General features: G+C 36.0%; 2 protein-coding genes across 2 annotated transcripts in view; one reads left to right on the top strand and one right to left on the bottom strand.

Moving 5' to 3' along the window:
- LOC110381968 (chondroitin sulfate synthase 1) overlaps positions 1–11444 on the top strand; it is a 50773-nt gene extending 39329 nt beyond the window's left edge. Inside the window, exons 2-6 of the mRNA XM_021342412.3 lie at positions 587–727; positions 6021–6201; positions 6589–6746; positions 7275–7476; positions 7850–11444. Of these exons, the coding sequence (XP_021198087.3) occupies positions 587–727; positions 6021–6201; positions 6589–6746; positions 7275–7476; positions 7850–9261 (2094 nt within the window). The 3' untranslated portion in view covers positions 9262–11444. The remainder of the gene's footprint in view (positions 1–586; positions 728–6020; positions 6202–6588; positions 6747–7274; positions 7477–7849) is intronic.
- Positions 11445–17151: 5707 nt separating this feature from the next.
- LOC110381977 (pro-resilin) lies at positions 17152–22955 on the bottom strand. The gene is made up of 2 exons (XM_021342423.3): positions 22797–22955; positions 17152–18113 (listed from the first exon to the last, which is right to left on the bottom strand). Exons 1-2 carry the CDS (start codon positions 22812–22814, stop codon positions 17640–17642), a joined length of 492 nt encoding a protein of 163 aa, XP_021198098.1. The 5' UTR covers positions 22815–22955; the 3' UTR covers positions 17152–17639.
- Positions 22956–24164: the final 1209 nt, after the last annotated feature.

Consider the following 24164-nt stretch of genomic DNA (forward strand, 5'->3'; position numbering starts at 1 on the left):
TATTTTTTATAGGTACCTTTTTCTTTAATCATTTGTACTGGCAATAAAATGACTATTGGTATTTATTCTTTACTTCATTACATATATTTTCAACTTTAGCAGTATCTCATAAAGTAAACATAGAATCGGTCAGTTTGTACAACGGATTATCTCGAAGAGAAGGCTGTTTGGCGCTAACCTGTGCCTGAGGTATTTGACGTTTTCAAGGCCCGCCTAAACAATCGGTCGTATGAATTTAGAATCGAGATTTGTTTTATTGACAATTTAGCACTATTTTAACTTATGTAAGCAGATTTGCGAAATATATTAACGTTTTTGTTAGCATTTTATTTTTTATTTATAAAAATGAAGTTTCAGCTCATATTATTATCACAACTCTTTGTTTGAAAACTTATTAATTATGTTGATAGCTTGACTATTGCTTGAATTATAGGAAAAAGGATAAAAAAAATAATGAGCAAATAATCACGCTCACTAAAAGAAGACAATATTAATAATACAAATTAAGAAGACAATATAATTAGTATATTGACACCGTCTCTTACTTTTAACAGAAATGTTAATGATTTTACCCTGCATTTTCCAGATGCAAACGATCCTGCACCACAACGGCAGCGGCGCGCTAGCTTACACAGGCCGGCTCAAGAACAGGGAGGTGCATCGAGCCATCACGCTACATCCTGTGAAGGATCACCGTCAGATGTATAGGATACACTCGTATTTTAAGGTGAGAGTTTTGTACGCGATGGTAGATCTAAGTTAAAAGTATTTCATTAGCTGAACTGTTGTCGCTTTAGGCGGCTTGGCGATTGTATAGACTTTAAAGTCTAAGATATAAAATACAATTCATTTATTTCAGTTAAACCCGTAGAAAAAAAAATTGCTACAGAGAATATTCCATTAACATAGAAAGTATATTTTATAAAAACTTAAAAAAAGTTACACTGGTACTTGCCTGTCTTGAAATCGAGTTTACTGTTTACATACTCAGATTTAAATAAGTACCTGGGATGGGTAGATAGAACTGTCGTTATACTTAGGTCCTATGGGTTGATTGACATGTGAAAAATCTTTTTTACACATATAATCCAAAAAGCACAGATTTTGAATAAAAATGATTCACCAACATGTGATGTGCGATGACTCCCGTTTAAAAAAATAAACATTACAGAAGTAGCCCAATGATTTATTTTAACACATGGACAGTGACTTTAATAGTTTCAGTCCAGAACATATGTTCAGATTTAGTACTACCAAACTTGCTGTGTCCCGCGGTTTTATGCACCCGTAAGTCACCCGAAGTCTGATATCCACCCTTCCGTACTATTTGGATTTAGTATGATTCAGGTTTTATGGGGTGTGTGGTTGTAGTCAAACAATAAATAAATGTGCTTACTTATTGTAAACACTCTAGAAGTTTACCTAGTTACTTTTCAAGAACTCATTATGAGGTAGGGTACGTCAAAAGTAGGCACACCTCCATTCTATTTCTACAGGTAGCTATCGGTTTTATTACGTATTTTGTGGTGTAAGCGTAATATACAAACGCACATTCCCATTAATGAGTAGGGACTTACTATTTAGCTTTATGTTTACAATATTATGTTTAAAAACATCTCATTTCCTGAAGTTCGATGTTCCCGGACATTGTATCCACGTGTTAAGATATTATTGTGTTAGTTTATTTTCAATACTTTTCTTAGTAATTGCTGGAGTGGAGATGATTTAGCTTTAGAATACATAGTTTTGTTACGTTTGTTTAGTTTCTGTGAGATATCCAATTGCTTGGTAACTTTGTTGTTTATGCTCTCATATTTTTTGCTGAAGATAACAAGGGCTGACTTGTCCTCACAATATGCAAATATTAAATAATTTATTTCGTCAGACATCTTTGTTAATATAATAGTTTATTTAAAATAGATCGTAAAATTAAAGGTTCTCCTTTGATTTTAACATTATTAATTTAACTTAGTTAATTGTTAACTTTAATAAAAGCCTACTGTTAAAGCATTTCGTAATAAAGTTTTTTTATATGTTAGTAGGTAATGTCAAGTCACACTTAACAAGTTATGATGTCAGCTGATGTCAAGTTTGTCTGGTTATTTGGCCATGAGTGTAATACATTCGGCGTGATTCGGATGCCGAGTTAATGGCTATTTTTGGTGTTTATTATTATTGTTGATTTTACCTCTAGTATTAGCAGTTATGAAATGGAATGTTGTTCTGATATGAGTACCTAATTTGGTATATATAGAAACCACTAGTAGGAGGTGTAGTATTTTCGTAAGATGATATGCTTGACAAACTTTTTTCCATGCCAACCATGCTACTTATTTGACAAATAAAAAGCTTAATTATAAATATAGTTTTAATTAAGTTGTCTAAGATTTTCCTTTAATCAAGTTATTACATCCTTTTACATAGATTGATCGATTACAATCAACCTACTATTAATAAAGTCATCGTTTATGTATGTATAAGGTATTTATTAATCAACTACATAGGACCGAGGAACCAGATCTATGTGGAAGCTATAAATCTGCGCGTACGCACTAAGCAAGCCTTTGATCTTTAATGTTCATCTGTGTCTGTGCGTATTGATCATACCAGCCTTAGTTTTTTTTAAGCTCTAGTATAACTTCTTCAAATTGTTCCTAACAAAAAGATAGCATAATATGCTATCTTGAATTGACTGTTTATGGTACTCAGATCGAATGGTTTTATTTTCAAAGACAACCTGTTCTTTGCCTCTTTTAACGTCTGGTTTAACTGAAATGCTTTGATACAAGGTGCTCAAAGGATCACCTATAGTGATTCATACGTTGTAACATTCATACTCCCATTCAAAGGGTTTTCCAGTGTTATTTTATTTTTAGCAAAACCCACTTCGTTATTGTTTATGATACTTTGATTACACAGATGAGCTGTAGGTATTCGCCATTTTTTTATCTATTTGTTCTTCAGCCGTAAACTGTGTGTTTAATGGCTGAGAATTTAGTACAGGATGCAGGTTTATTGTGATTATTTCGAAGAAACTTGAGCAGCTGCCTGTTGGGCCGACTTACTTTCTGATGTTACATGTATACAACCTTATTGACTTAGTCTTTGTGTTGATATCTTTAACACATAAAAGGTAGGGCAGGTTTTAAGCTTAGTACAGTGTTATTGATAAAAAGTATAGTTAGTTACAGCCTATTTATCGTCCCACTGCTGGGCACAGGCCTCCTCTCACAGGGAGAAGGATTTTATTCTCATAAAACTCGCCAGATCAAGTCGTACGTTTAACTCCGAGTCTCCCTATCGAAAGCTAATTGATATAAATATATAAATATTGAATGAACATTATAGGATAACGGATGTAAACAAGATAATACGGGTGCAATAAACGCATTAACATTTGCACGAGCCTTATCAACTTGGTTATCATGAAGTTTTAGCCAATCTTTGTTATCTTTACCTTTATTCTGAACTTTTGGTCTGTCTTTTTATCAGCCAACAGGTCAAATATGTGGTACCTAATAATTTTGGTTACAGAAATCTTCGTTGTGTAATCTTTATTTATGTTTAGGTACCACATTTACTGATTAGGTACGTGACTGCCGAATATAGTGCAAAAAATCTTATCACTGTAGGTATGTCTGAGAATTGGTTGCTAACTACAGTCTTGATTACTTAAGATACTTGATTTTCATCTGCAATATTTAGAGGGATATGTTAATGTCATAAAGTAAATTTCTTCTAAGAACACGACTCACCGCTGCGGGCCGGGGGACGCGGCATAATCCGCGGCTACTATTGGTCAGTTCAAGGTCGAGTTGCATGAGTACGCTCAGCAAGGGATTGCTCTCTTTCAATTAAAAAATATCGATAAAATGTTTTTCATCGTAGTAATAAATAGTCAATAAAAATCATGTATGAATATTTAATAAAAATCAGTCTATTATAAAAAAGAACTCCGTACAAGAAAATTATTAATTCTTAAAATGTATTAATTTAGTTATGACTGCCTCGTTGGTCTAGTTGTCGCAAGTGCGGCTGCTGAGCACGAGGTCTCGGGTTCGATTCCCGAGTCGGGCCGAAATCGCTTTGTGGGTTTTAGAAGACTTTCACTAAGCAGCCCGTAGTCTGGAAGTTGGTGATTGATTCACCCGTGCATCGGAGAGCACGTAAATGTCGGTCCTGCGCCTGATCTCTCTCCGGTCGTGTCGGATTGCCGTCCCATCGGATTATGAGAGTGAAGGAATAGGGAGTGCACCTGTGTCTGCGCAAATGCTCGTGCACTATAATATGTCCTGCGCAGTTGGCTGATCTCCTTACATGAGAACAGCCGCCGTAGCCGATAATCGGCTAGGAGGACATCATTAATTTAGTATAAGTTTTTAGAATTAATGTTTTAGGGTCCTGATTGTTTTTGGTAAGAAACGATAATCGAAGGTCTACATATTTCTTGATATATTTTAAATAGGTACACGATGTAATTATTCCAAAATTATGAGGTTTATAAAAACTTACTAAGATATGGCAAAAACATTGTTGGAATCGCTGAACTAAATAAACGTCGGCATTGTTTTAAATATTCAAAACAATTGGGAGTGAAGTGCCTCGAGCAAACAACACTGTATTTTGTTGGGGACCAATTTTTCATATTTCTGGAATCTTAAAAAATCTAAAATGAAAATATATTATTTTTTATTAGGGTTCCGTAGCCAAAATGGCAAAAACGGAACCCTTATAGTTTCGTCATGTCCGTCTGTCCGTCTGTCCGTCTGTCCGTCTGTCACAGCCGATTTACTCGGAAACTATAAGTACTACAGTGATGAAATTTGATGGGAATATGTGTTGTATGAACCGCTACAAAAATATGACACTAAATAGTAAAAAAAAGAATTGGGGGTGGGGCCCCCCATACATGTAACTGAGGGATGAAATTTTTTTTTTCGATGTACATACCCGTGTGGGGTATCAATGGAAAGGTCTTTTAAAATGATATAAAGTTTTCTAAAAAACATTTTTCTTAAAGTGAACGGTTTTTGAGATATCAGCTCTCAAAGTCGTAAAAAGTATGTCCCCCCCCCTCTATTTTTATAACTACGGGGTATAAAATTCTAAAAAAAATAGAGGTGATGCATGCTAATTAACTCTTTCAACGATTTTTGGTTTGATCAAAGTATCTCTTATAGTTTTTGAGATAGGTTGATTTAACTGTAATTTACGGAACCCTTCGTGCACGAGTCCGACTCGCACTTGGCCGGTTTTTATTACATTAAAAGTAATTTGTGGAGGCACCAGGAACAGCTACCTCTAACGTCGCCATGGTCAGTTAATTAACTCATTAGCCTAAATAAAACATATTTTTTTAATTAATGTAAATTTACTATTATCGATATCCACTTAATCCGTAAAGGTAACAGCCCAAATTTCATCGATAGGAATACATAGGGCAAGAAAGAGATGGACGTATTAGAATTTCTTAATTAAAGAAACTTTCCCAAAAGACATCAACGAGCGTGAGCGCGGTTCACCAACCACCAATTTAAATAGACCCCTGTGGTATTTCGTAATATAATTAAATCGAAGCCAAATTTTGATATTGATACTTGCCGATGTCATCCTTTTTATAAGTTTAAATGTCCTGGATTGTTACCCGCACCATTTCATCGCGCATGTAGGCATTTTTTTATTTTTTACTAAATAAAATCCTCAATAATTTAGCGTGTTCGCAGGTTCAAGGATCGTACTGATCGTAGCCTTATAGTACGCGCAAAATCACTAACGTTTGGCGAGCGTCGGGGCACTGTATGCGCAGTCAAGTGGTTTTATAGTCTTTGGTTAATGTATTTTGTAAGTTGCCAGACCAATCCTAGGGCCTAACATCCCCTAAGCGTGATTAAAATATCGTATATGTATTCCTATACATTTTAGTACTAATGAAGAAAAAAGCACTTCCCGTGCCTGTTGACTACGTATTAAATTTCACTTTTCAAGTAAGCATATTCAAAAAGTCCTTTACCTGATTCCAGAATCTTCGAATCCAAGAGCTTCGAGAACGTTCCCTGGACTTGCACCGAGACATCGCGTCTGCCATGCGCGAGCTGGACGTGCCTGAAGACCTGGTGGCGAACTACCAGCTGCAGGAGGGGGTGCCGCTATTTCCTGCCAAGATCGGGGAGACGGATTACTTGGGGAATAATAAGATATTGGGTAAGGACTGAATATTACTGAGCTAGCTTAACGTATGAGGTGACTAGGCATATAGGTACTATATCGGCCTTGGTTAGTAGGAAGGTTTGATGTAAGGAGAATTTAACGACAAAAATCGAGCTTTTTATATCTCAGCAATGAGGGATTGGCGTAGCATTTATCGTTTCTGTACCTAAATGTTGCGAATGAAAATTGAAAGCTACATGTATTTTCCCGCTAATTTACATTAACTGAAGATCCTCATGTATACTATATAAAAATCTTTAGCAAATAATGAATATCTCTCCTTGATTCTGATTCTAAGAAATAACTTTGAGGCAAAATAGAACATCGACGAGAACTATTCCCAGAAAATACTGTACCTAATACTTTAATGTGTGATTCCAGGAGCACCAATAGACATGAACCGCTACAAGGCGAACACGGTGGAGGACATCGTGCCGTTCGAGTTCATCAGCAAGTCGCTGTACTCCGCCGCGCACTCCAACCCCAAGCGCCGCATCGAGGGCCCGCTGCGGGAGGCGCTCGATGATGTCATTAGAGAGGTCACTACAGGTTTTAGTATATAGTATACCCTAATTACATGCAAGAGGCTAACTTTGGGATAGCCAAGTTTTATGACAGGTACTGTAGCAAAAACCGAAGTAAAACTAAAACAGCCGGTATGCCAGTGTTCTAAGACGTCACAATAAAACACTTTTCTGAGAACGGTGCCTTTTGTTCACAGAAAAGTTAACGTACGTTAAGTAATTTGTTACTTATTTGTCTTTTTGTCCTCAATATAAGATCAGTCATAAAATGTCTGAGTCAAAATTGCACACTGGGAGATCCATCTTGGACCACCCTTCTGGGTGTATCGGTTTTAATGGATTCAGACTCATTTTCATCAAATATAAAACGTCAATTTTACAAAACAAAACTTAAACGTGAAAATTTATTGAAAACAGTGGTGTTACGAAACTTGAAAGTTTATGTTGTCGATGATTGTTGCCCACACAACACATAAGATCATCCACATACACACATCAATAAAGTTCTACAACGATTTAAACAAACATCTCTCCAAATTCCAGGTGATGGAGATAATAAACGCGCCGTCCCGTCAGCGCGGGCGCGTGATCGACTTCAACGAGCTCCTGTACGGCTACACGCGCCTGCAGCCGCTGCACGGCGCCGACCACGTGCTCGACCTGCTGCTCAAGTACAGGAGGTACCGGGGGAGGAAGATGACGGCTGCCGTCAGGAGACATGCCTATCTGCAGCAGAGTTTCACTGGTAATGTACTTTTGAGGATTTTGCAAGTTGAACAGGTAGCTTCGTCACAGTCAAAACGTTTGGACCATGGGCTAGCGGTAGCCATCGCAGGGTATAGCAACTGGTTCCACCAACGGCCCAGTTGCTACGTAGTAAGAATGTTTGAGTACCAGTTTTAGTTGGGCCGTGAAGGTTTTCCCAGTACCTCAACAATAAAATAATTAGCTAAATTGACCCTAAAAAATTATTATCTTCTTAAAATAAATAATTCGAATGAAGCAACATATATTATTTTTCATATAAAATTACACTTTTCATATAACATTACATTCATATAACATTACATTTTTCATATAACAACACGTACTTACATAAGTTTATCGTATTTTTTCAGGTATGGAGATCAGAGAACTGCCAATGGGAGATCCGCCTCCTTTCGAGGATCCAGAAGTTTTAGAAAAGGCTGATATTAACCTTAACCCAGAGTACGAAGACTTCGACGAATCACGACAACAACAAGACGGTATCTTAGACAAGCTAAACGTCAGAGAGGCTCTCGAGAGCGGACTCATGAAGCTACAGAACTTGCCTAATGTACTGAAGTGGAGCGATGATGGCGCTGAAGATTACCCCGTCTACGACAGACGAATACATTTCATACTACCTCTGTCCGGCAGACAAGAAACTTTCGGAAGATTCATGAGAAATTACGAAGATATCGTACTCAAAACCAATGAGGCTGTGTCTTTGATAGTTGTAGTGTACCTAGATACTAACAACCCACTAGACTATAAGAACACAGAAAACTTAGTCAAATACTACGTCGACTTGTACGGTAAAGACATAAGAGTTGTGTCGATGGGCGCAGAAACTTTCTCAAGAGGTGCAGCGCTAACAGAAGGACTCAAGTTATGCTCGGATGACGATTTAGTATTTTTCATCGATGTCGACATGATGTTTAATTTCGATACTCTTAGGAGAATAAGGATACACACTATTAAATATCACCAAGTATATTTCCCAGTAGTGTTTAGTGAGTACAATAATGAAGTGGTGAACAGTGATGATTATAACAAACTAATAGGTGACACTGTTGCGGAGGAACCTACTTTTGACGAAATGGACGAAAATGAAGAGATAGTAGAAGAAGAAATTAAATCTGAGAGGGAATTGATTAACTTAAAGTACACTAAAGAAATAAGCAATGAAAATGGTTACTTTAGACAGTATGGATTTGGTATTCTAGCTATGTACAAATGCGATTTCGAACGAGTTGGTGGATTCGATTTGAAAATCAAAGGTTGGGGAATGGAAGATGTTCAAATGTTCGAAACATTAATCAAATCGAATTTATCTGTATTCAGAACGGCAGACGATAGTCTAATACATATTTTCCACGCTGTCAGCTGTGATAAGACTTTGGAAAGGCCTCAATTTTTAATGTGCCTCGGTACGAAAGCCTCTACTTACGGTAGTGAGAAGCAGATGATTTACTATATGCTGAATCATCCTGAGGTGTTGTGGCCTGAGGAGAGTGAGATAGATGAGAAAAAGATTGAGGAAGAGAAGAAAGCTGAGGAATTGAAGAAAGAAGAGGAACAGAAGAAGATAGAAGCTGAGAAGAAGGCTGAGGCAGAGAAAAAAGCTAAAGCTGAGGCTGACAAGAAAGCTGAACAAGATAAAAAGTCTGAAGCAGATAAGAAGGCTTCGGCGGAAAAGAAAGTCGAAGCCGATAAAAAGTCAGATACAGAAAATAAAGCCTCAGCTGAAAAGAAAGTCGAAGAAGAGAAAAAAGGTGCTAGATAGTACAGGGTTTAAATATGAACTAGATATTCGGTGCAAGTGAACTAAGTGATTTGTATAAATATGAGTACGAATTCTAGTATTTTTTAAATAGTTTTTGTTGTCCTTTTCTGTACATATTAAGCTAGAAAAGGGAGTCCTGTTTTTTATAAGATGTAAATTATAAGAAACTTTTATAATTTTTGTCTTAGGAGATTGAGACGTGAACGAATTGACGCAACAAAATCGCAAATCCGATTTCGAACGATAAATTACTTTTTTGCTATTAAATGTGATTTTAGTATTAAGAAATAGTTCTTGTATAAAGTTATATATCTTTATATTATTGTTACTCTAGCTTGCGTCAACATATCAATTGTATATTTTAATCCTATGTTTATTGAAGATTCCATATTGAAATGATGCATTTAAATCTATTATATTTAATTTACTCTCTACGCTATTTATTTATTTATATATATTTTTGTTTCGTCCCTGTAGCCTAATTTATAATAACCACTATGTTATTCCAATCCAACTGAAAATGTAATTAATCAAAGTATCCAATTTATAACTTACTATAAGCATTTACACTTTAGCCTCATTGTCCATTATTTCGTTATTTATTCGTTAAAACTTAGTAGACGAATTCGCCAAATTATATTTGTTCTATAGTTGTTTTTATAACAAACAGAATTTTCGATTAATGTAAGAGATTTTTAGGAATTGTAGAATTTAAAATCCCATGCCAGTTTTTTTTTTAACAGTAAAGTTTAGGAAAACAAAAACATAATTTGCAAAAGTTTGCAAGAGTCAAAACATTATTATTATAAGTCATTTATATTTTATATCAGTAAATTGTCAATTTGGGCAGAATATACACAATGTTACGGTACGTTTTAGTGGACAAACGGCCTTAGAATATTTTAGAGTAAAATAATATTTTTGTTCCTATTGCAAACAAATTAAATATAACGATTATTTAGTTTATATACAACATAATCTATACCTGCTTACAGGTGTTGCTCTTTAATATTTTATTTATATTGTTAATCTTCTCTATTATATTATAAACTATTAAAATTATACAAAAAATATTTTAGTCTAATGACATCAATACCTAACCGAAACATATATTTATTGAATTACATAGCTATGAAAAAATATTAAGGCGGATAGGATTGGTATAAAATAAAAAGGTACATATTGGAACTTAAACTTGGCTCAAAGCAGCCAAAGTCGGGCTTAAAATTACTAGCCTGTACATAGCATAATAAAGTAGAATAATATTTCACTGCCACAAACAAGCCTCAAGCATATTCAATAGTTATTATTTCCAAAATATTTAAAAATATCTTTAATTTTTATCTTTTGTATAAAATCCTTCTTGTGTCATCTACAGTCCATGTCATACAGAATACTCGAAACTTTGGTTGTGACAAAGCTTATTTATGAAAAACTATAAATAAGCTCGTTCGGAATAGGCAATACCACTTAAAAGGCAATATTACTTACTTTACTATTATTAAGGAGAAATATTGTGGATGATGTCAGGTTTAATCGATAATTTTGAAAATAATATTTAAAGGTGCAATTGTCTTTGCATAATCACGAAATTAAGTTTTGGCAAGAAAATTACGCTTCACTTGTCTTATTTATGCGTCGTCCAACATAATTTTAGTTTTCTTTTTAGGAAAATCGACAACCTAAATACGTACCTATACATATAGAGGTATAATGAATATCGAACTGACAGTTTTAATCCCATTGAAACGCATGACAATCAATAAAAAATAATGGGTAAAAAAAACAGAAGCATGGTGGAGTATCGCAATAAATTGCCATCTAGTTACGTGATATGGGTGTAAGTATAAAATCGGTCGTCGTACATTTAAACCTGGCATCATCCTACGAACTAGTGATCCGTCTTTGTCTCCAACCCAGTGCTCTATCATAATACGTAAAACTAAGTATTATTTTTAAATAAATGTAAATAATCATGTACATTTTTATTATTGTGCTCACTAAGTGCCAATCCCTAGTATTATAAGTAGAACAATGAACTATAAACAACACATGTGTACTATATTGAAATTATTTCATGTCGATATTAGAAAAACTAAATTTGAAATTGCATTGTGATTTGAAAGTGATGAAATTAATTGAAATAGTACCTATGGAAAATAAATATATTTTGTGATGAATTATTTTATGGATTTTTATTTTTTATTTACCCACTGGTGTCATATTTTCCTTAGTACAGCTCTTCTATTATGAAATATATCAAGCCAATATTGTGCGATCAAAAATACCAAATCAATATAGGTGTCTGGTTTGCATAGAAAGTATATTCTGTGAAATCATTAGAATCTAGTAAAAAATATTGATCTACGCAATATTGAAGAGATCGTTAGGCCATACAAAAAATCAATGTTTAAGTTACACTTAAAGTCTAGTGGCACTTGAGAAATACGCGTTTTCTAAAGCACTCAATACCGAGACTAGAAAGTCCATGCTTTACTATGTCACTTGTACTATCGAAAACTGCAAGCCTATACCAGTAAAGAAATAACGAAAGAGAAAATGCTTTTAGCCTTCTAAAACAGGACCATCATAAAATAGTTGTGGCATTTGTTCTTTCAATTTCTGTTAATATAATATCTGAAAAACCAACACGAATTTTAAAAACATTTCAGAAACATTGATTTATTTTCTTCTGTCATCAGTCATTATTTCACTTTCCCATCATGAACTGTGTTATAACTGAAGCATTAGCGATATTGTCTCAAGTGAAGTCATCAATCACTTTGTATCTATATAAATTCATCGCGTACATTACAATTACTTGTCTCTTCGTGTTACGAGGTAAAGAATCTGTGTTATCTAGCAGACACATCATTTAGCCTACATAGCGTAAAGCCTACATAAAAAGGTAATTATCCACGATGATTGATAACTGTCCCACAGTCGCGTTATTGTGCAAAGACATAGGTGTACCTACATATTTTATATTTTGCCGAAGAGTTTGTGCGTTCTACGATTCCACCAAAAATGTTAACGTACAAAAAGGACGCGTCGAGGGTAGTCCACTGGCATGGTTGTTCTCACGTGCATAGTTTGCAATGTCGCTATCATTTATGAAATGTTCACATGCAACTAACTACTAGTGCAAATTACACTGCGTGTGACACTGTGTCTCACATCGGTGTCACGTCGTCTTAAGGCTCGCAACGCATTTGCAACTCATCTGGGATGGTCTATGGGAGGCGATAATCCCTTTCCAATCAGCTTCAGGTTATATTCAGGTCTTATTTTCATTTGTCTTTTCAAATGCTCTCACTGAAAAACGGCTTACTCGGAATTAGGTCATAATGTCTGTATAGTTGTTTTAAAGATCCCTGAGAAGTAAAACCGCGGGAAAGATTTAGTAATAGATGTCTAAACTCTAAACATCCCACAGTCATTGTGCAAACCTGTGATAGATCGTGAGATGTATGGAAGATGAGCTTCTTACATAAAACGCTTTCAATTAATTCTGTAGGCAAATAAAGAATCGATTTCACTTCAAGTATTAATCCCGTGTTTGGTTAAATTCTGTTTTTGTTACTTTTACTTTAGGCAGTTTGTTTAGCTCTTTACTGATTGGCGACTGGTTTTAAATAGCGGATAAAAGCAGCATTATGTATCTTTAAGAAACTATTTTTACTATTAACACTGTCATTTGGCTAATCAATATTATACATACTTTCTTTCAATGGACCGACATTGCAAATATGTATGGATATGCATGTGTTTAAGCAAACTATATTTCTATTCTAAGATCCTGAGTCTCCGAGCTATAGGTACACTAATGTTATGATGCCTAGCTCGTTTTAGCACTTTCTAGTACTTAACCATCTTCCTTGTGTGGTCCTAACAGGGGTTCAAAAGAATTTAAATGGAAATGTTGTGTTACGGTATTTATTTTGCGAATTAACATCTGCAGAATAAGTATGTTTTGTCGAATCGTGCGGGAAAGTGGTATTCAATGTTAGAAATACTTGTTTTGGTAAATTCCCAGCTGTTGAATCAATCGGGGACATAATTACTTAATCAAGCTTTGTTTGCTTTAATAATTTGACTTGACTTTAATAATTTGACAAAGACAATATCATCGCTTTTTTCCGGTTGTTCTATGTGGTCTTTTTTGACGCTTTTGTTCACAGCTGCAATTCTAAGTTGGACCACACTTACCTCTATTAATATGAATTGATTAACATATCTTAAAATAATGATTTGGTACTTCTAGTAGTATTCTATTCTCTTTCTAGTACTTACTGGTCTGACCAAACTAGACTAGATTACAGAATAAGATAAGCTCTGCATAAGATCTGACACAAAATCAGTTTCGTTAATTTCGGAATCTACATTTTAAACTAACGTACAATGGGCATTTGTTAATCTTACCAACCACAAATCAACCTTAACGAGAGCCCCCTGGCGTTAACAAAGCGTCTGAGCACAACAGTAATTAGCAATTAAACAAACAATGGTCACGCAACTGAAGAGTCGGCATCGCCATCAGCGTGCCATTGCAAAAGGAATGCGATTACATTGCGTATGGCTTAGATGAGGCGCCGATTGTGTCTCTGTAACTATTTCATATTTGATACTTAACCACATATTGCTAAGTTTCCCATGATTTGGAGTAATATTCTTCGTTGGTACGGAAATTATATTCAATCAAAGATTTTGGGTAAAGTGTGAATTTGAGATCTCAGGTTTGTAGTCGGGTATAAGGACCAAAAAGTACTCGTCATCTTATGCCTTTCACATTTCGATTAGATATTGCAATGATGGTCATTCTAAAATAAATTTGGATTCAGTTGATAAAGAAGGCTTATTTTTACTGATGTTATCACAACCAGATCAATGATCAAGACAATGTAGACTAAAGTTTTATCAGATGGTCACCTAACAAATATATTATGCGTTCTCTTCAGAGAAATTGTCCATGTAGATTTGAAGTCCTAACTAGAGGACACTTAGTATTCGCTAGCCAATTTGTTAGACTACCTGTTGACATCGCCTTCATAGCTTCCCAGAAGTTTACTACTTCTCGCACGGCTAGAATTATAAGTTGATTGCAATGGTTTGTTTAATTTGCTACTCCTAGAATATGGAGAGGACACTAAAGTTACGACGCTCGTAAGAAAAAAGATTTTAGGACTATTTACTTTTTCCCAAAATGACTACCAGTTTTCGAATATGCATGCATATGATTAAGGAGTAATATGCAGAACAATTAATTTTAAAATCGTTTAAAGTGAAGTGTGAGCTACATAATTGATGTATGAGGTAAATTCATTAGCCAGCTTCAGGAAGCGTTGAATTTTCATTGACCCGAATGACATCGTTCGTTTCACAACATCATCATCCATGTCTGGCCGCAGTCGCCGCCGGGTGATGACCATTGTCTTCTAACTCGCATTGGATGACGTAATTTTATGTAACGTGCATTACGCCCGCAATTTTAGAGAGATTAGCCGTGGGATTGCCATGTTTCTCAACTATTGATGGTACTCGCCGATTGGGATCGCGCTTGCCCACATGAACAGAGGTTTCCATTGAGATGTCATCACTAACGACTTTATGCTGCCCTGGTACATCGAATTTGGGTGAATATGAAATGTTACCAAATATTGTGTATGGTTGGTTATTAACTTATTATTTACGCAATAGGTTTGTTTGGCGTTTGTTTTGATTAATAGATTGTTTATGTAACTTCTGTGTGGATAATTCGGCTATATACTTCTTATGGTGTATAAGAAAAGGCGTATATAGCGTGTATAAGTAACATAAAATACGCTATTTACTGCATGCGAGCAATTTGTCTTTGTAGTTCTTTAGTATCTCAAGCACTAACAAACACATAAGGTGTTTCTATGATAGGATGATAGACTTTAAAAAGTTGTATTTGTATAGATATATGAACTTGTGAACTAGTTTGCTCTATTTCTTAAGTATTTTATTCTACTTCTTCGTCGACAGAACCAGTTATGCATTTACGTCAGCTCAACGTTTATATCAGTGGTTCCCAAACTTATTTTGTCTAATGCCCACTTTGAGAATAAAAATTTTTTTAGCGCCCCCATATTTTAGGGTTCCGTACCCAAGGGGTAAAACGGGACCCTATTTTTTTCGCTCCTCTGTCCATCCGTGCATCCGTCCGTCTGTCACCAGGCGGTATCTCATGAACATCATTAGAGAGTTGAAATTTTCACAGATGATGTATTCAATGCCGGTTTTAACTCTACCAGCGCCCTGGGCATGATTTCTATGGCGCCCTCCAACTGCAATTCAAACCCATACGAGACATAACATGTAGTTACCGAAAGTGCGAGCGAAGCGAGCGCGATTGTTTTTTTATAGTTAACAAGTCAAAGCAAAAATTACGTAAAATGTAGCCCAATCGTACATAAGTTATTGCTGGTTGGCGAATGCAAAAACACGGGAACACAGCTTCTGATTGCGCGAGCGAAGCGAGCGTGAATTTTTTTGTTACATTTTAGAACTCAAAACAAAAATTAATTAAAATGTAGCCCAAACGTACATAACTCTTTGTTGGTGTTGGCGCCTATGTATAAAAATTTTAGGACTTAAAGTAGTACCGTAAATAAGAAAGCTCATATGGAAACTAGAAGTTTCTTTCTTATTAATAAAAGGACTTAAAAACGACGTTACCTTTTTGCCAGGGTAGACAAAAAAAAAATTTTTATAAAAACAACTGTAAAGTGAAGCAAACCCGAAAATTTTTGAGTTTTGGATCACTAAAAGTCCTAAATATATAAAAAAGGCAACTTTGAAATGAAGAAGCCGTGAGCGAAGGGAGCGCGAATTTTTTGAGTAATGGGACATTAAAAGTAGCTATATGTGATAAAAAAATCAAGTAAATAAAATTACAAATGACCCCCCAGGCCTCTACACAACGCCCCCATTTTCTTTCTGGGTCTCTTACCGCCCCCCTTGAGACTTGCAGCGCCCACAAGGGGGCGTTATCGCCCACTTTGGGAAAGACTGGTTTATATGTAGTCGTGCCTAATCCTAAAGGACCACTTTGGGGCCATCCGTTCACTTTCTTGTCGAAAACTAAGCATTTAAACATAATATAAAGTTTACATTATACTGAGGTAAGTACCCTTCACTCCACGACATCTTCACGGATAAGTCATCAAAAGTTTCAGTATAGGCTTGCACCATTGCTTACTAAATTGTTTTTAAACGATCTTAAGTATTTTTTGGATTGTCACGGACAAACAGCAGCCGTTGTCCAAAGATTCATAACAGTGCAATACAGCTAACTATTATTGATAATATTGATAGTATCGACTTAGCCTTAACAAGTTACATGAGCCTACTTTTCCTTGTATTCATAAGCTGTTTTGATAAAGCTTTTTTATACAACTTAAGGTATGTTCTTGTGATGAGAAGCTTTCACAGAAAACTTCGCTATTTTCGAGACTGTGGTTGACCTTCATTCACCTTTGATTTACATCTCAATGTTTCTCATAGAGTACACATATTGCAGATACATTCTAAATTATTAAGGAAAGGTATCTTCATGATGCCATCAGCAGGCCCGTGGTCATTTGTGATGAAACTCGATATTGCCAAGCAATGAACTTTTCCTATAATTCTGTAAATTGAACTATCACGATCTGTATAAGATGGCACGATTGTTCATTTATAGATGTTTTGTAATGTTATTGATCGCTTACTGATGTTATGCATCGCTTTATTTGCTGTGGTCAATTCACAAGTACATTTGCTGACGGTTATTTGCATTTGTTTGGTTTGTCTATTTTAAGACGACGGTAGCTACCTACAGGATGTTGGGGTTTCTGAGACGCGAGGTGAGATGAAGTAAATAGTCAGTTTACGGTGTCAAAATGTATTTATTTTCTCTTTTTTGTAAAATAAAAACATAAACTTAATAATAAAAATAAGCTAACCTTACGATAAACTTTATACAAGATGTGATCCAAACCCAGCGGCTATCCACTTCACGCTTCGCAGCATGACGTGCCAGTTGTCAACCTGTCAGCGTGACAGGAGTGACAGCTGTCACAGTCCGCCGCCAGTGACTGGTTAGCCGCTGGGACATGTTCACCCGTGTGCGTGCACAGTCGCAAGCGTTGGCCAGGGCGGTGACGAGGGCCAGGCCGGCACCACCTACATTGTACGTGACCGCCGGCCGATTCGAATACACATTCGAGCTGCTCGGGGATGTTGCGAGCCAGCCCGAATAACGTCGACCATCCGAACTTTATGTGACTACGGCATCTAGACGCCTCCTAAGTTTTTAATCTTTGATGTTGCTGCACGTCTAAATGTACTTGACAAGTTCGGATATTTTAGTTAATTTAGTAAGGAGCGCCGTAGCTGCCGGAGGGGATGGCCGCGGGGTAGCCGCCGCCGGAGGATGACTGCTGCTCGTATTGCGCGACCTGGATGGCCTGGCGGACTCCCTCAAGCACGACTCCGACGACGCGGGCAGATGGGACGCCGTAGCTGGTGGATGGGGCTCCGTAGGAAGATGAGGGCACTCCGTAGGATGAGGAGGGGGCACCGCCTCCGTGTCCTCCGTGACCGCCACCGATGGAACCACCACCGGAGGAGGCCTCTTCTCTGAGGAGGATGGAGCGGATTTGCTCAAGGAGTTGGGGGTCGACGTTCTGTCCCTCGGAGGTCTGGTAGCCGGTGGAGACGGCCTGGTAGCCGCCGCCGCCGCTGAGTCCGCCGGAGAAACCGCCGTGTCCGCCGCCGGATGGCCGGTTGTAGTTGTAGCCGCCCGGGGCTTCACCGCTGGCACACGCCACCAACGCGAGGGCTATGCACTGCGGGAAAATATACTCTATTAGTTTCTTGTCGGATTTTAATTTACGATTTAAGTTTATTGTTTTCTTTTGGTTATAAGTGACAAGTGCGTGCAACAGTTATTTTTTGATTAGCTCAGGTGTCAATGAACCAATAGGTTAATGAAGCCTAAGTTTTTCAAAATATTTTCGTCTCTAAACCAGTAACGTTTTTACAGCTGAAACATTTACGAACTCGACAATAATGTTGCTTTCTGTTTGCCCTCCCATTAACGCGTGCGCATCAGAAGGTGTGCAAAAAATTATACCTATGTTACGCAAGCGACCATTCAGCATACAGCGGCACCATTTTAGATCTTTGGGTTAATTGCGTGTGAAGTGCTTTTCAGATGTCAACTCAGATTTATGTAATAGTTTTTTGGTTCAGGAACCTCGAACTGTGACATTTATGACGTAAGAAACTGTCTATTGGTAGAAAGGTGGTATTTATTTAAAAGGAGCAAAGGATCAAGTTATTGAATTGGCCTTTTAGGTCACAAAGCTCAGTGGCAATTAACAATCTTTTCCAATACGAGAGATTTCTTCCAAGAATCAATTAATACCGATTAAGAAAAAATGATAATCATTAAGTTGTGAACTAGGAACAATAGTTGGCCAGTGAAAGCGAGGTCAAATGAGAAGCAAAGGCAACGTTACATCACAAGCTAAGCTATACGAGCGATTTATGTGAGAACATGAACTTTGACTTGCGAACAGGAAGGCGAGATGCTTCGATTTATGCGAATCTTGTTTACCTTTCGCCAAAGGATTGGAGGTTTTGATCCTACTTCATTTCATATTGCGTAAGGCCTGTCTTATCGTATGCTGTGAGGCGTGGGAATGTCTAGATGTCTGTCTGTTTTTAGAGAATAGTGTAGAATGTCTTTTATAAAATATATCAAGGAATTAGCATAGCTGTTTGCTTTTAGTGTGATCTTATCCTTAATTTCTTACAGTTCATTCTTATGAATAAACAACATTAACAGAAAGATAATTAATATTGTGCAATATGATGGTCTGCGCAAGAGTGGATTCTTTACAAAAGTAGTTTCGCCGACCGCGGAAGATGCGCGGGTCATGCCATAATGACCAGCTCATATTTCCTCAGAATGCTTTCTAATGTTAGATCGGTAATGTGCTGAAATACCAGACAGTTTTATGACAAGTTTTTTTTTTATCTAAAAAGTATTTGTTATTATCTGTTTGTCAGTGATTATGTGATCATCCAGCCAGGCTTTAATTTTCGAACTCAATTTGAAATCTGAATCCAATTCTTTTGTTACATAAAATACATTGTTCAACCAGTTATATATTTTGACGCATTGTTCCATTTTGTTTGCTCATTAAGCTCAGATTTCTCCGCGCGATATTGTCTATTGCACTTTGACATGCGCGGGTTGCGTCACAAGATGGCGCCAGTTCCGCCGGAAGGCACGGAGCCTACATTATGGAGCTTTCGACTGATCACAATCGTGCTTACTGACATAATGACTTTATATTTTATGGACGCAAATTATGGAGCACATGATACATAGATGAAAGGGCCATTTGTCATGATAATCGGTCTGGTGACTTTTAGAATAACCTGCTTCATGTATGTAGAATGGAAAGATTCCATATTTGACATGGTGGTGGTAGCCCGAAATGTGTAGAAGAATTCAGACATAATAAAAAACAAAAGAATAACTTTAGTAGATATAGGTCAGTTTAGTCATAATTGCTAAGGCTATACTAAGCTATGAGATGCTATTTTACTTTTCGAGAAAACTATTATAAAATATCCATACAATAATGATGATCTTCTAAAATAAAAGATACATTGTTAGAAACTGCTATTATGTATTTAATTTTATGGATTCAACACATTCACATTAGAATTTCTATCGTTAGGTACCTTTCATTTCTACAAAGTTATGACCGTAAAATATAATGGTCTTTTATTATGACAGTAAAAGTGTTTGCGTCTTATTCAAGATCATAAAACAACGCTTTTATTTTGAAGATAATAGAATATGTATTATTTTCTTTTTAATCATTTATATTCGTAATTATGCAGGTTGTTTTTGTTCGAGATTTATGAAAATTTAAAAACTAGAAATCGTAAGTTTTACTATCTTGCGAATATCTTATGGCTTTCACTATAAAAATGCTTACCTATAAACGTGGGACATTGTGCATTAATTGTTTTATGGGCTGTTACTTTTATTGACACTTAATTTTTATGCGTTTTATATTGATAGTTTTAAAGACTATGCTGTGGTTTTTATTACTATTGTTTAAACAATGGACATTTTGAATTCCTGAGGTGGTTTTTATTGATTGCTATTTCTATTCTTTAAGATTTGTTTCAGATCCTTTTACTTTTGTAGAAAACTACCATACTTATTTCATAAAAAAATGATTTTGTATCTTCTTTCTTTCAAAACAAGGAAATAAAAATGTCAAATTCAAAAATCGAAACACGTTCGAATCTACATCTCGAAGTCATGTGGTTTTAGAATCCTGATGAGAATTAAATCAGTTACGGCACGGTTTGTGTTTGAATTTAGAATAAGATTCGAACGTATCAGTGTCAAACCGTATATGGTCATACGAACAGCTGGTGATGCACCATATTTGCATTTATTTATGGCCAGTAACGGTTTTAAATCATCGCCATTTTTAAATGGGATGATCTCGATTTTTATTTAAGGCTTGATATCGCCCAAAAGGCAGCGGTTTCAATTGGTTTAAACGTTTTATTTATTTTTCGATGCAAAAAATATTACTTAAATATTTTTTTATAGTCGTAAATAATATTTTATCTATCTTTGTTCGAATGTAATATTGATTGTAAATCAACTTATGTTATGACAAACACATGTAATCAGCTGTTGAATTAATTAACGTCACAATAATTTATAATAAACTTTAGAAAGTGAAACCTCCAATTAATCAGATTCTTTGTTAAACGAACAAACATCTATGATAATTCATAAAGTTTTATAATATGCAAATGATTTCAATTTTTCACTTGGCTTTTTTTAGGATTTCTCCATGATAATCGATAGATAGAAAGAAGTCAAAAGTTCTAGAATCTAGAAGAAAAGTCAACCTTACATATTCTAAAATATTGAAGCTGGAAATGGGCCGAGAGAGAATATAAAAGAGGAGCATTTTAACGATTACCAAAAGCAAAACTACAAGCACTAAAACCTATCATCTTCAAATAGTGTTTGCTAACAGCTTAAGCTAAACTATAAAAGCGCTTATAAGCGATCGTAAATCGCTTGATTACATTACAAGTATCAGTAGCTGCTTGACATATGACCCGTCTCCTTGCGTAACGTTCTACGCTGCAATGTGCACGCGTAAATTATCACTCTTGCGCATAGCTATTACTGTATGTGCGTCTTTGTAGTAAAAGATGTATGGGGGTCTAAACTGGGGTAAGAAATGAGAAGAGGAACTGTCATTAGTAATGCAAAATTGTGGGAATCTGTCTGGGCTGGTTTTTGTTTAAGTTTGGCAAGATCTTAGCAATTTTTATCTTAGCAATCATGGGAGTTTGGATTTTCTGTACTAGTAGTCTCTAATACAGTTGTAGGTCTGGAGGTTCTGATCTGGATTTTACTATGTTTTCCAAAAGAAAATTCTCAAAACTTTCTACTAATTTTATCAAAGTTTTTTTGCTAAATTTGAGTAAATTAAAGCGATTTTGCAGTTGTGTCAACAAACCCAGCTTTTATTAGTTATGGGAACATTCTCTTGTTACATAACACCAAAGAAACGAAACTCCGGTATTCTAATGAGAATGACAAAAGTGATGCGACAAAAACTGTAAACTTAAACACAATGGCGCGGCAAACGTGTGAAAATCATTTAAAATGTATGCGTTTTGACATTTGAATCGCTTTTCGTGACGCTTCAAGATTTATCATATCGATATTTAATTGTTTGGGAAAATTGTGAAGTGACTTTCACTGTTTTTTTTTTGTTTGCAGAGGAAAGTTTTTGCAAGAAAGGTTAAAGGTCGTCGCAAGTCAATCTGTGGTTGGTTTAATTGTTTTAGAACAAAATGGGTAGAGACTTAGAAATTTTTTTGCTCGGTCGATTTTGAGCAGTAATTTTTGAATAGAAGAATTTAAATGGAATATATTTTTAACTGCTTTAGCTAAAATATTGAATGATTGATTGCTAAGAGCGTGAAACCCTAAAAATCACAGATCTTATCGATAAGCGTAAAAGTTTATTTGAAAAAGCGGTGGAGATCAGATTACGATCGTGTCTTCAATACAAAACAACATTTACGTTTTTATGTGGGTTTCGGAAACAAGCAGTAAGTCTCCGAATTAATTTGACTCTACATAATGTTATAAAGTCGTAATTACTAATAACATCTTTCTAGATGTTCTTTTGTTTAACCCTTTTGCTGATCAAGCAAGGATCAAAGGACTAACATTGGCCTTTTTAATTGACGCTGTTAATCAAATCCACGATCGTAATCCAATTCGCATGAAACTGTAAAGTTCAGAAATCAACACGAGTGCATAGTCTGGATCACATTCCAAAAACTAAAAAAAAAACGAACACACGCGATTGATGCACTGTTTGATTTCGGAACGACACGGCACTTGTCACTTTGTTTTTTTTTCTTCACAAGCACAGGCACTGCACTGGACTTACCGCTACGAAGGCTTTCATGATGTTTAGTGATGGGTCACTTCGGTACGTAGCGAAGTAATGTGATGTGTTTGGATTCTGTCTGGTGATATATACTAAACTATGGCCGCGGTGGGGCGGAGAAAGGATAGCTTCGGTTGTGTAAGCACGGGAGATGCTACCATCCGAATAGGAAGTTTTGGTTAATTGGAGGGCGTCATGCAATTTTTTTTTTGAGATTTTTTCTATGATTGATCGGCGAGGTCAAGGGTTTGGAGTGACTCTTTGAGGTTAGAGGCAATTTTTGGTCTTCTTTGAGAATACTAAGATGCTTTTGACCTTAGAAAATGTTTGCGGTTTTGTTAGTTAAAACTTGCTTCGAAGCTAGATTTCATTGAATTAATTCGCTCCTATGTAATTGACACTTAGATTAGGTACACGTAGTTCCATCCAATTTAAAAATAACCTCGGAAATTTTGATACGAATTCATGAACGTGATAAGTAAAGGACTCGATAATTATAAAATCCTTAATATATTTAAGTCTAGTTATTCAAATACTTAGAATAGCAAAATGCAGTTGGCCTAGAGGCAGGCAGTTAGACCCGTAACTAAGACATATACCTACCGTAGACGGAGTCTAAAAACTCCGAGATTCCCGTAGTCAAAATGAACTTATGAACCAAATGCGTCTGCACGAGGAGTCACTTGGGTAACAAAGTTACGTGACATTGATAGAAAGTTTACTTTTTTGGTTTCATGAACTTTTCAAAAACTGGTAATAGGTATTTGACTGGCCCTTAGGTTCACAGAAGTAGGTAATCGTCACTTAGTAAGGTAAGGTGAAAGGTCACTTGGGTGACAAAGTCACATAATCTACACGATATTGCGAGGAATTACTTAAATAAGTAATAACTATTTGTATTCCAATAGCTTATCGGGCACGACATTCAATTGATATTTACAAATAACCAATAAAACTGTTTGAAAAGATTTCATTGCTATGCTATTGCTCAAAGCGGATTTTTTTTAAACTGAAACATACCTGAATCCGGTTAGATTAGAAGCTGGATAATATAGCTGCATGGTTGGTAAAAAAGCTAGGCTAGGGATGATCAACAAACATTGATTACACACCTAGTTTTTTTGTTTTTCAAAACAATATGCAAAAGCTTTCAGACAGGTGCATCTTATACAATCTCGCAATGTAGTTTTTATATGAGCCTATATATGAAAATTCAGCAACATATTCCTACAAGATTCCTACCGGTAGAAATCTATGTAAATAATATAAAAGACAAACACATATTGTCTCAAAGTAAATAAATAGGTAAAAGTTACAGCATGTGAGTCAGCCAACTGGTTGTAGGACCACGTAACTTAGTGATAATTG

This window comes from Helicoverpa armigera, chromosome 17 (genome assembly GCF_030705265.1).
Source record: "Helicoverpa armigera isolate CAAS_96S chromosome 17, ASM3070526v1, whole genome shotgun sequence".
Lineage (NCBI taxonomy): Eukaryota > Metazoa > Arthropoda > Insecta > Lepidoptera > Noctuidae > Helicoverpa > Helicoverpa armigera.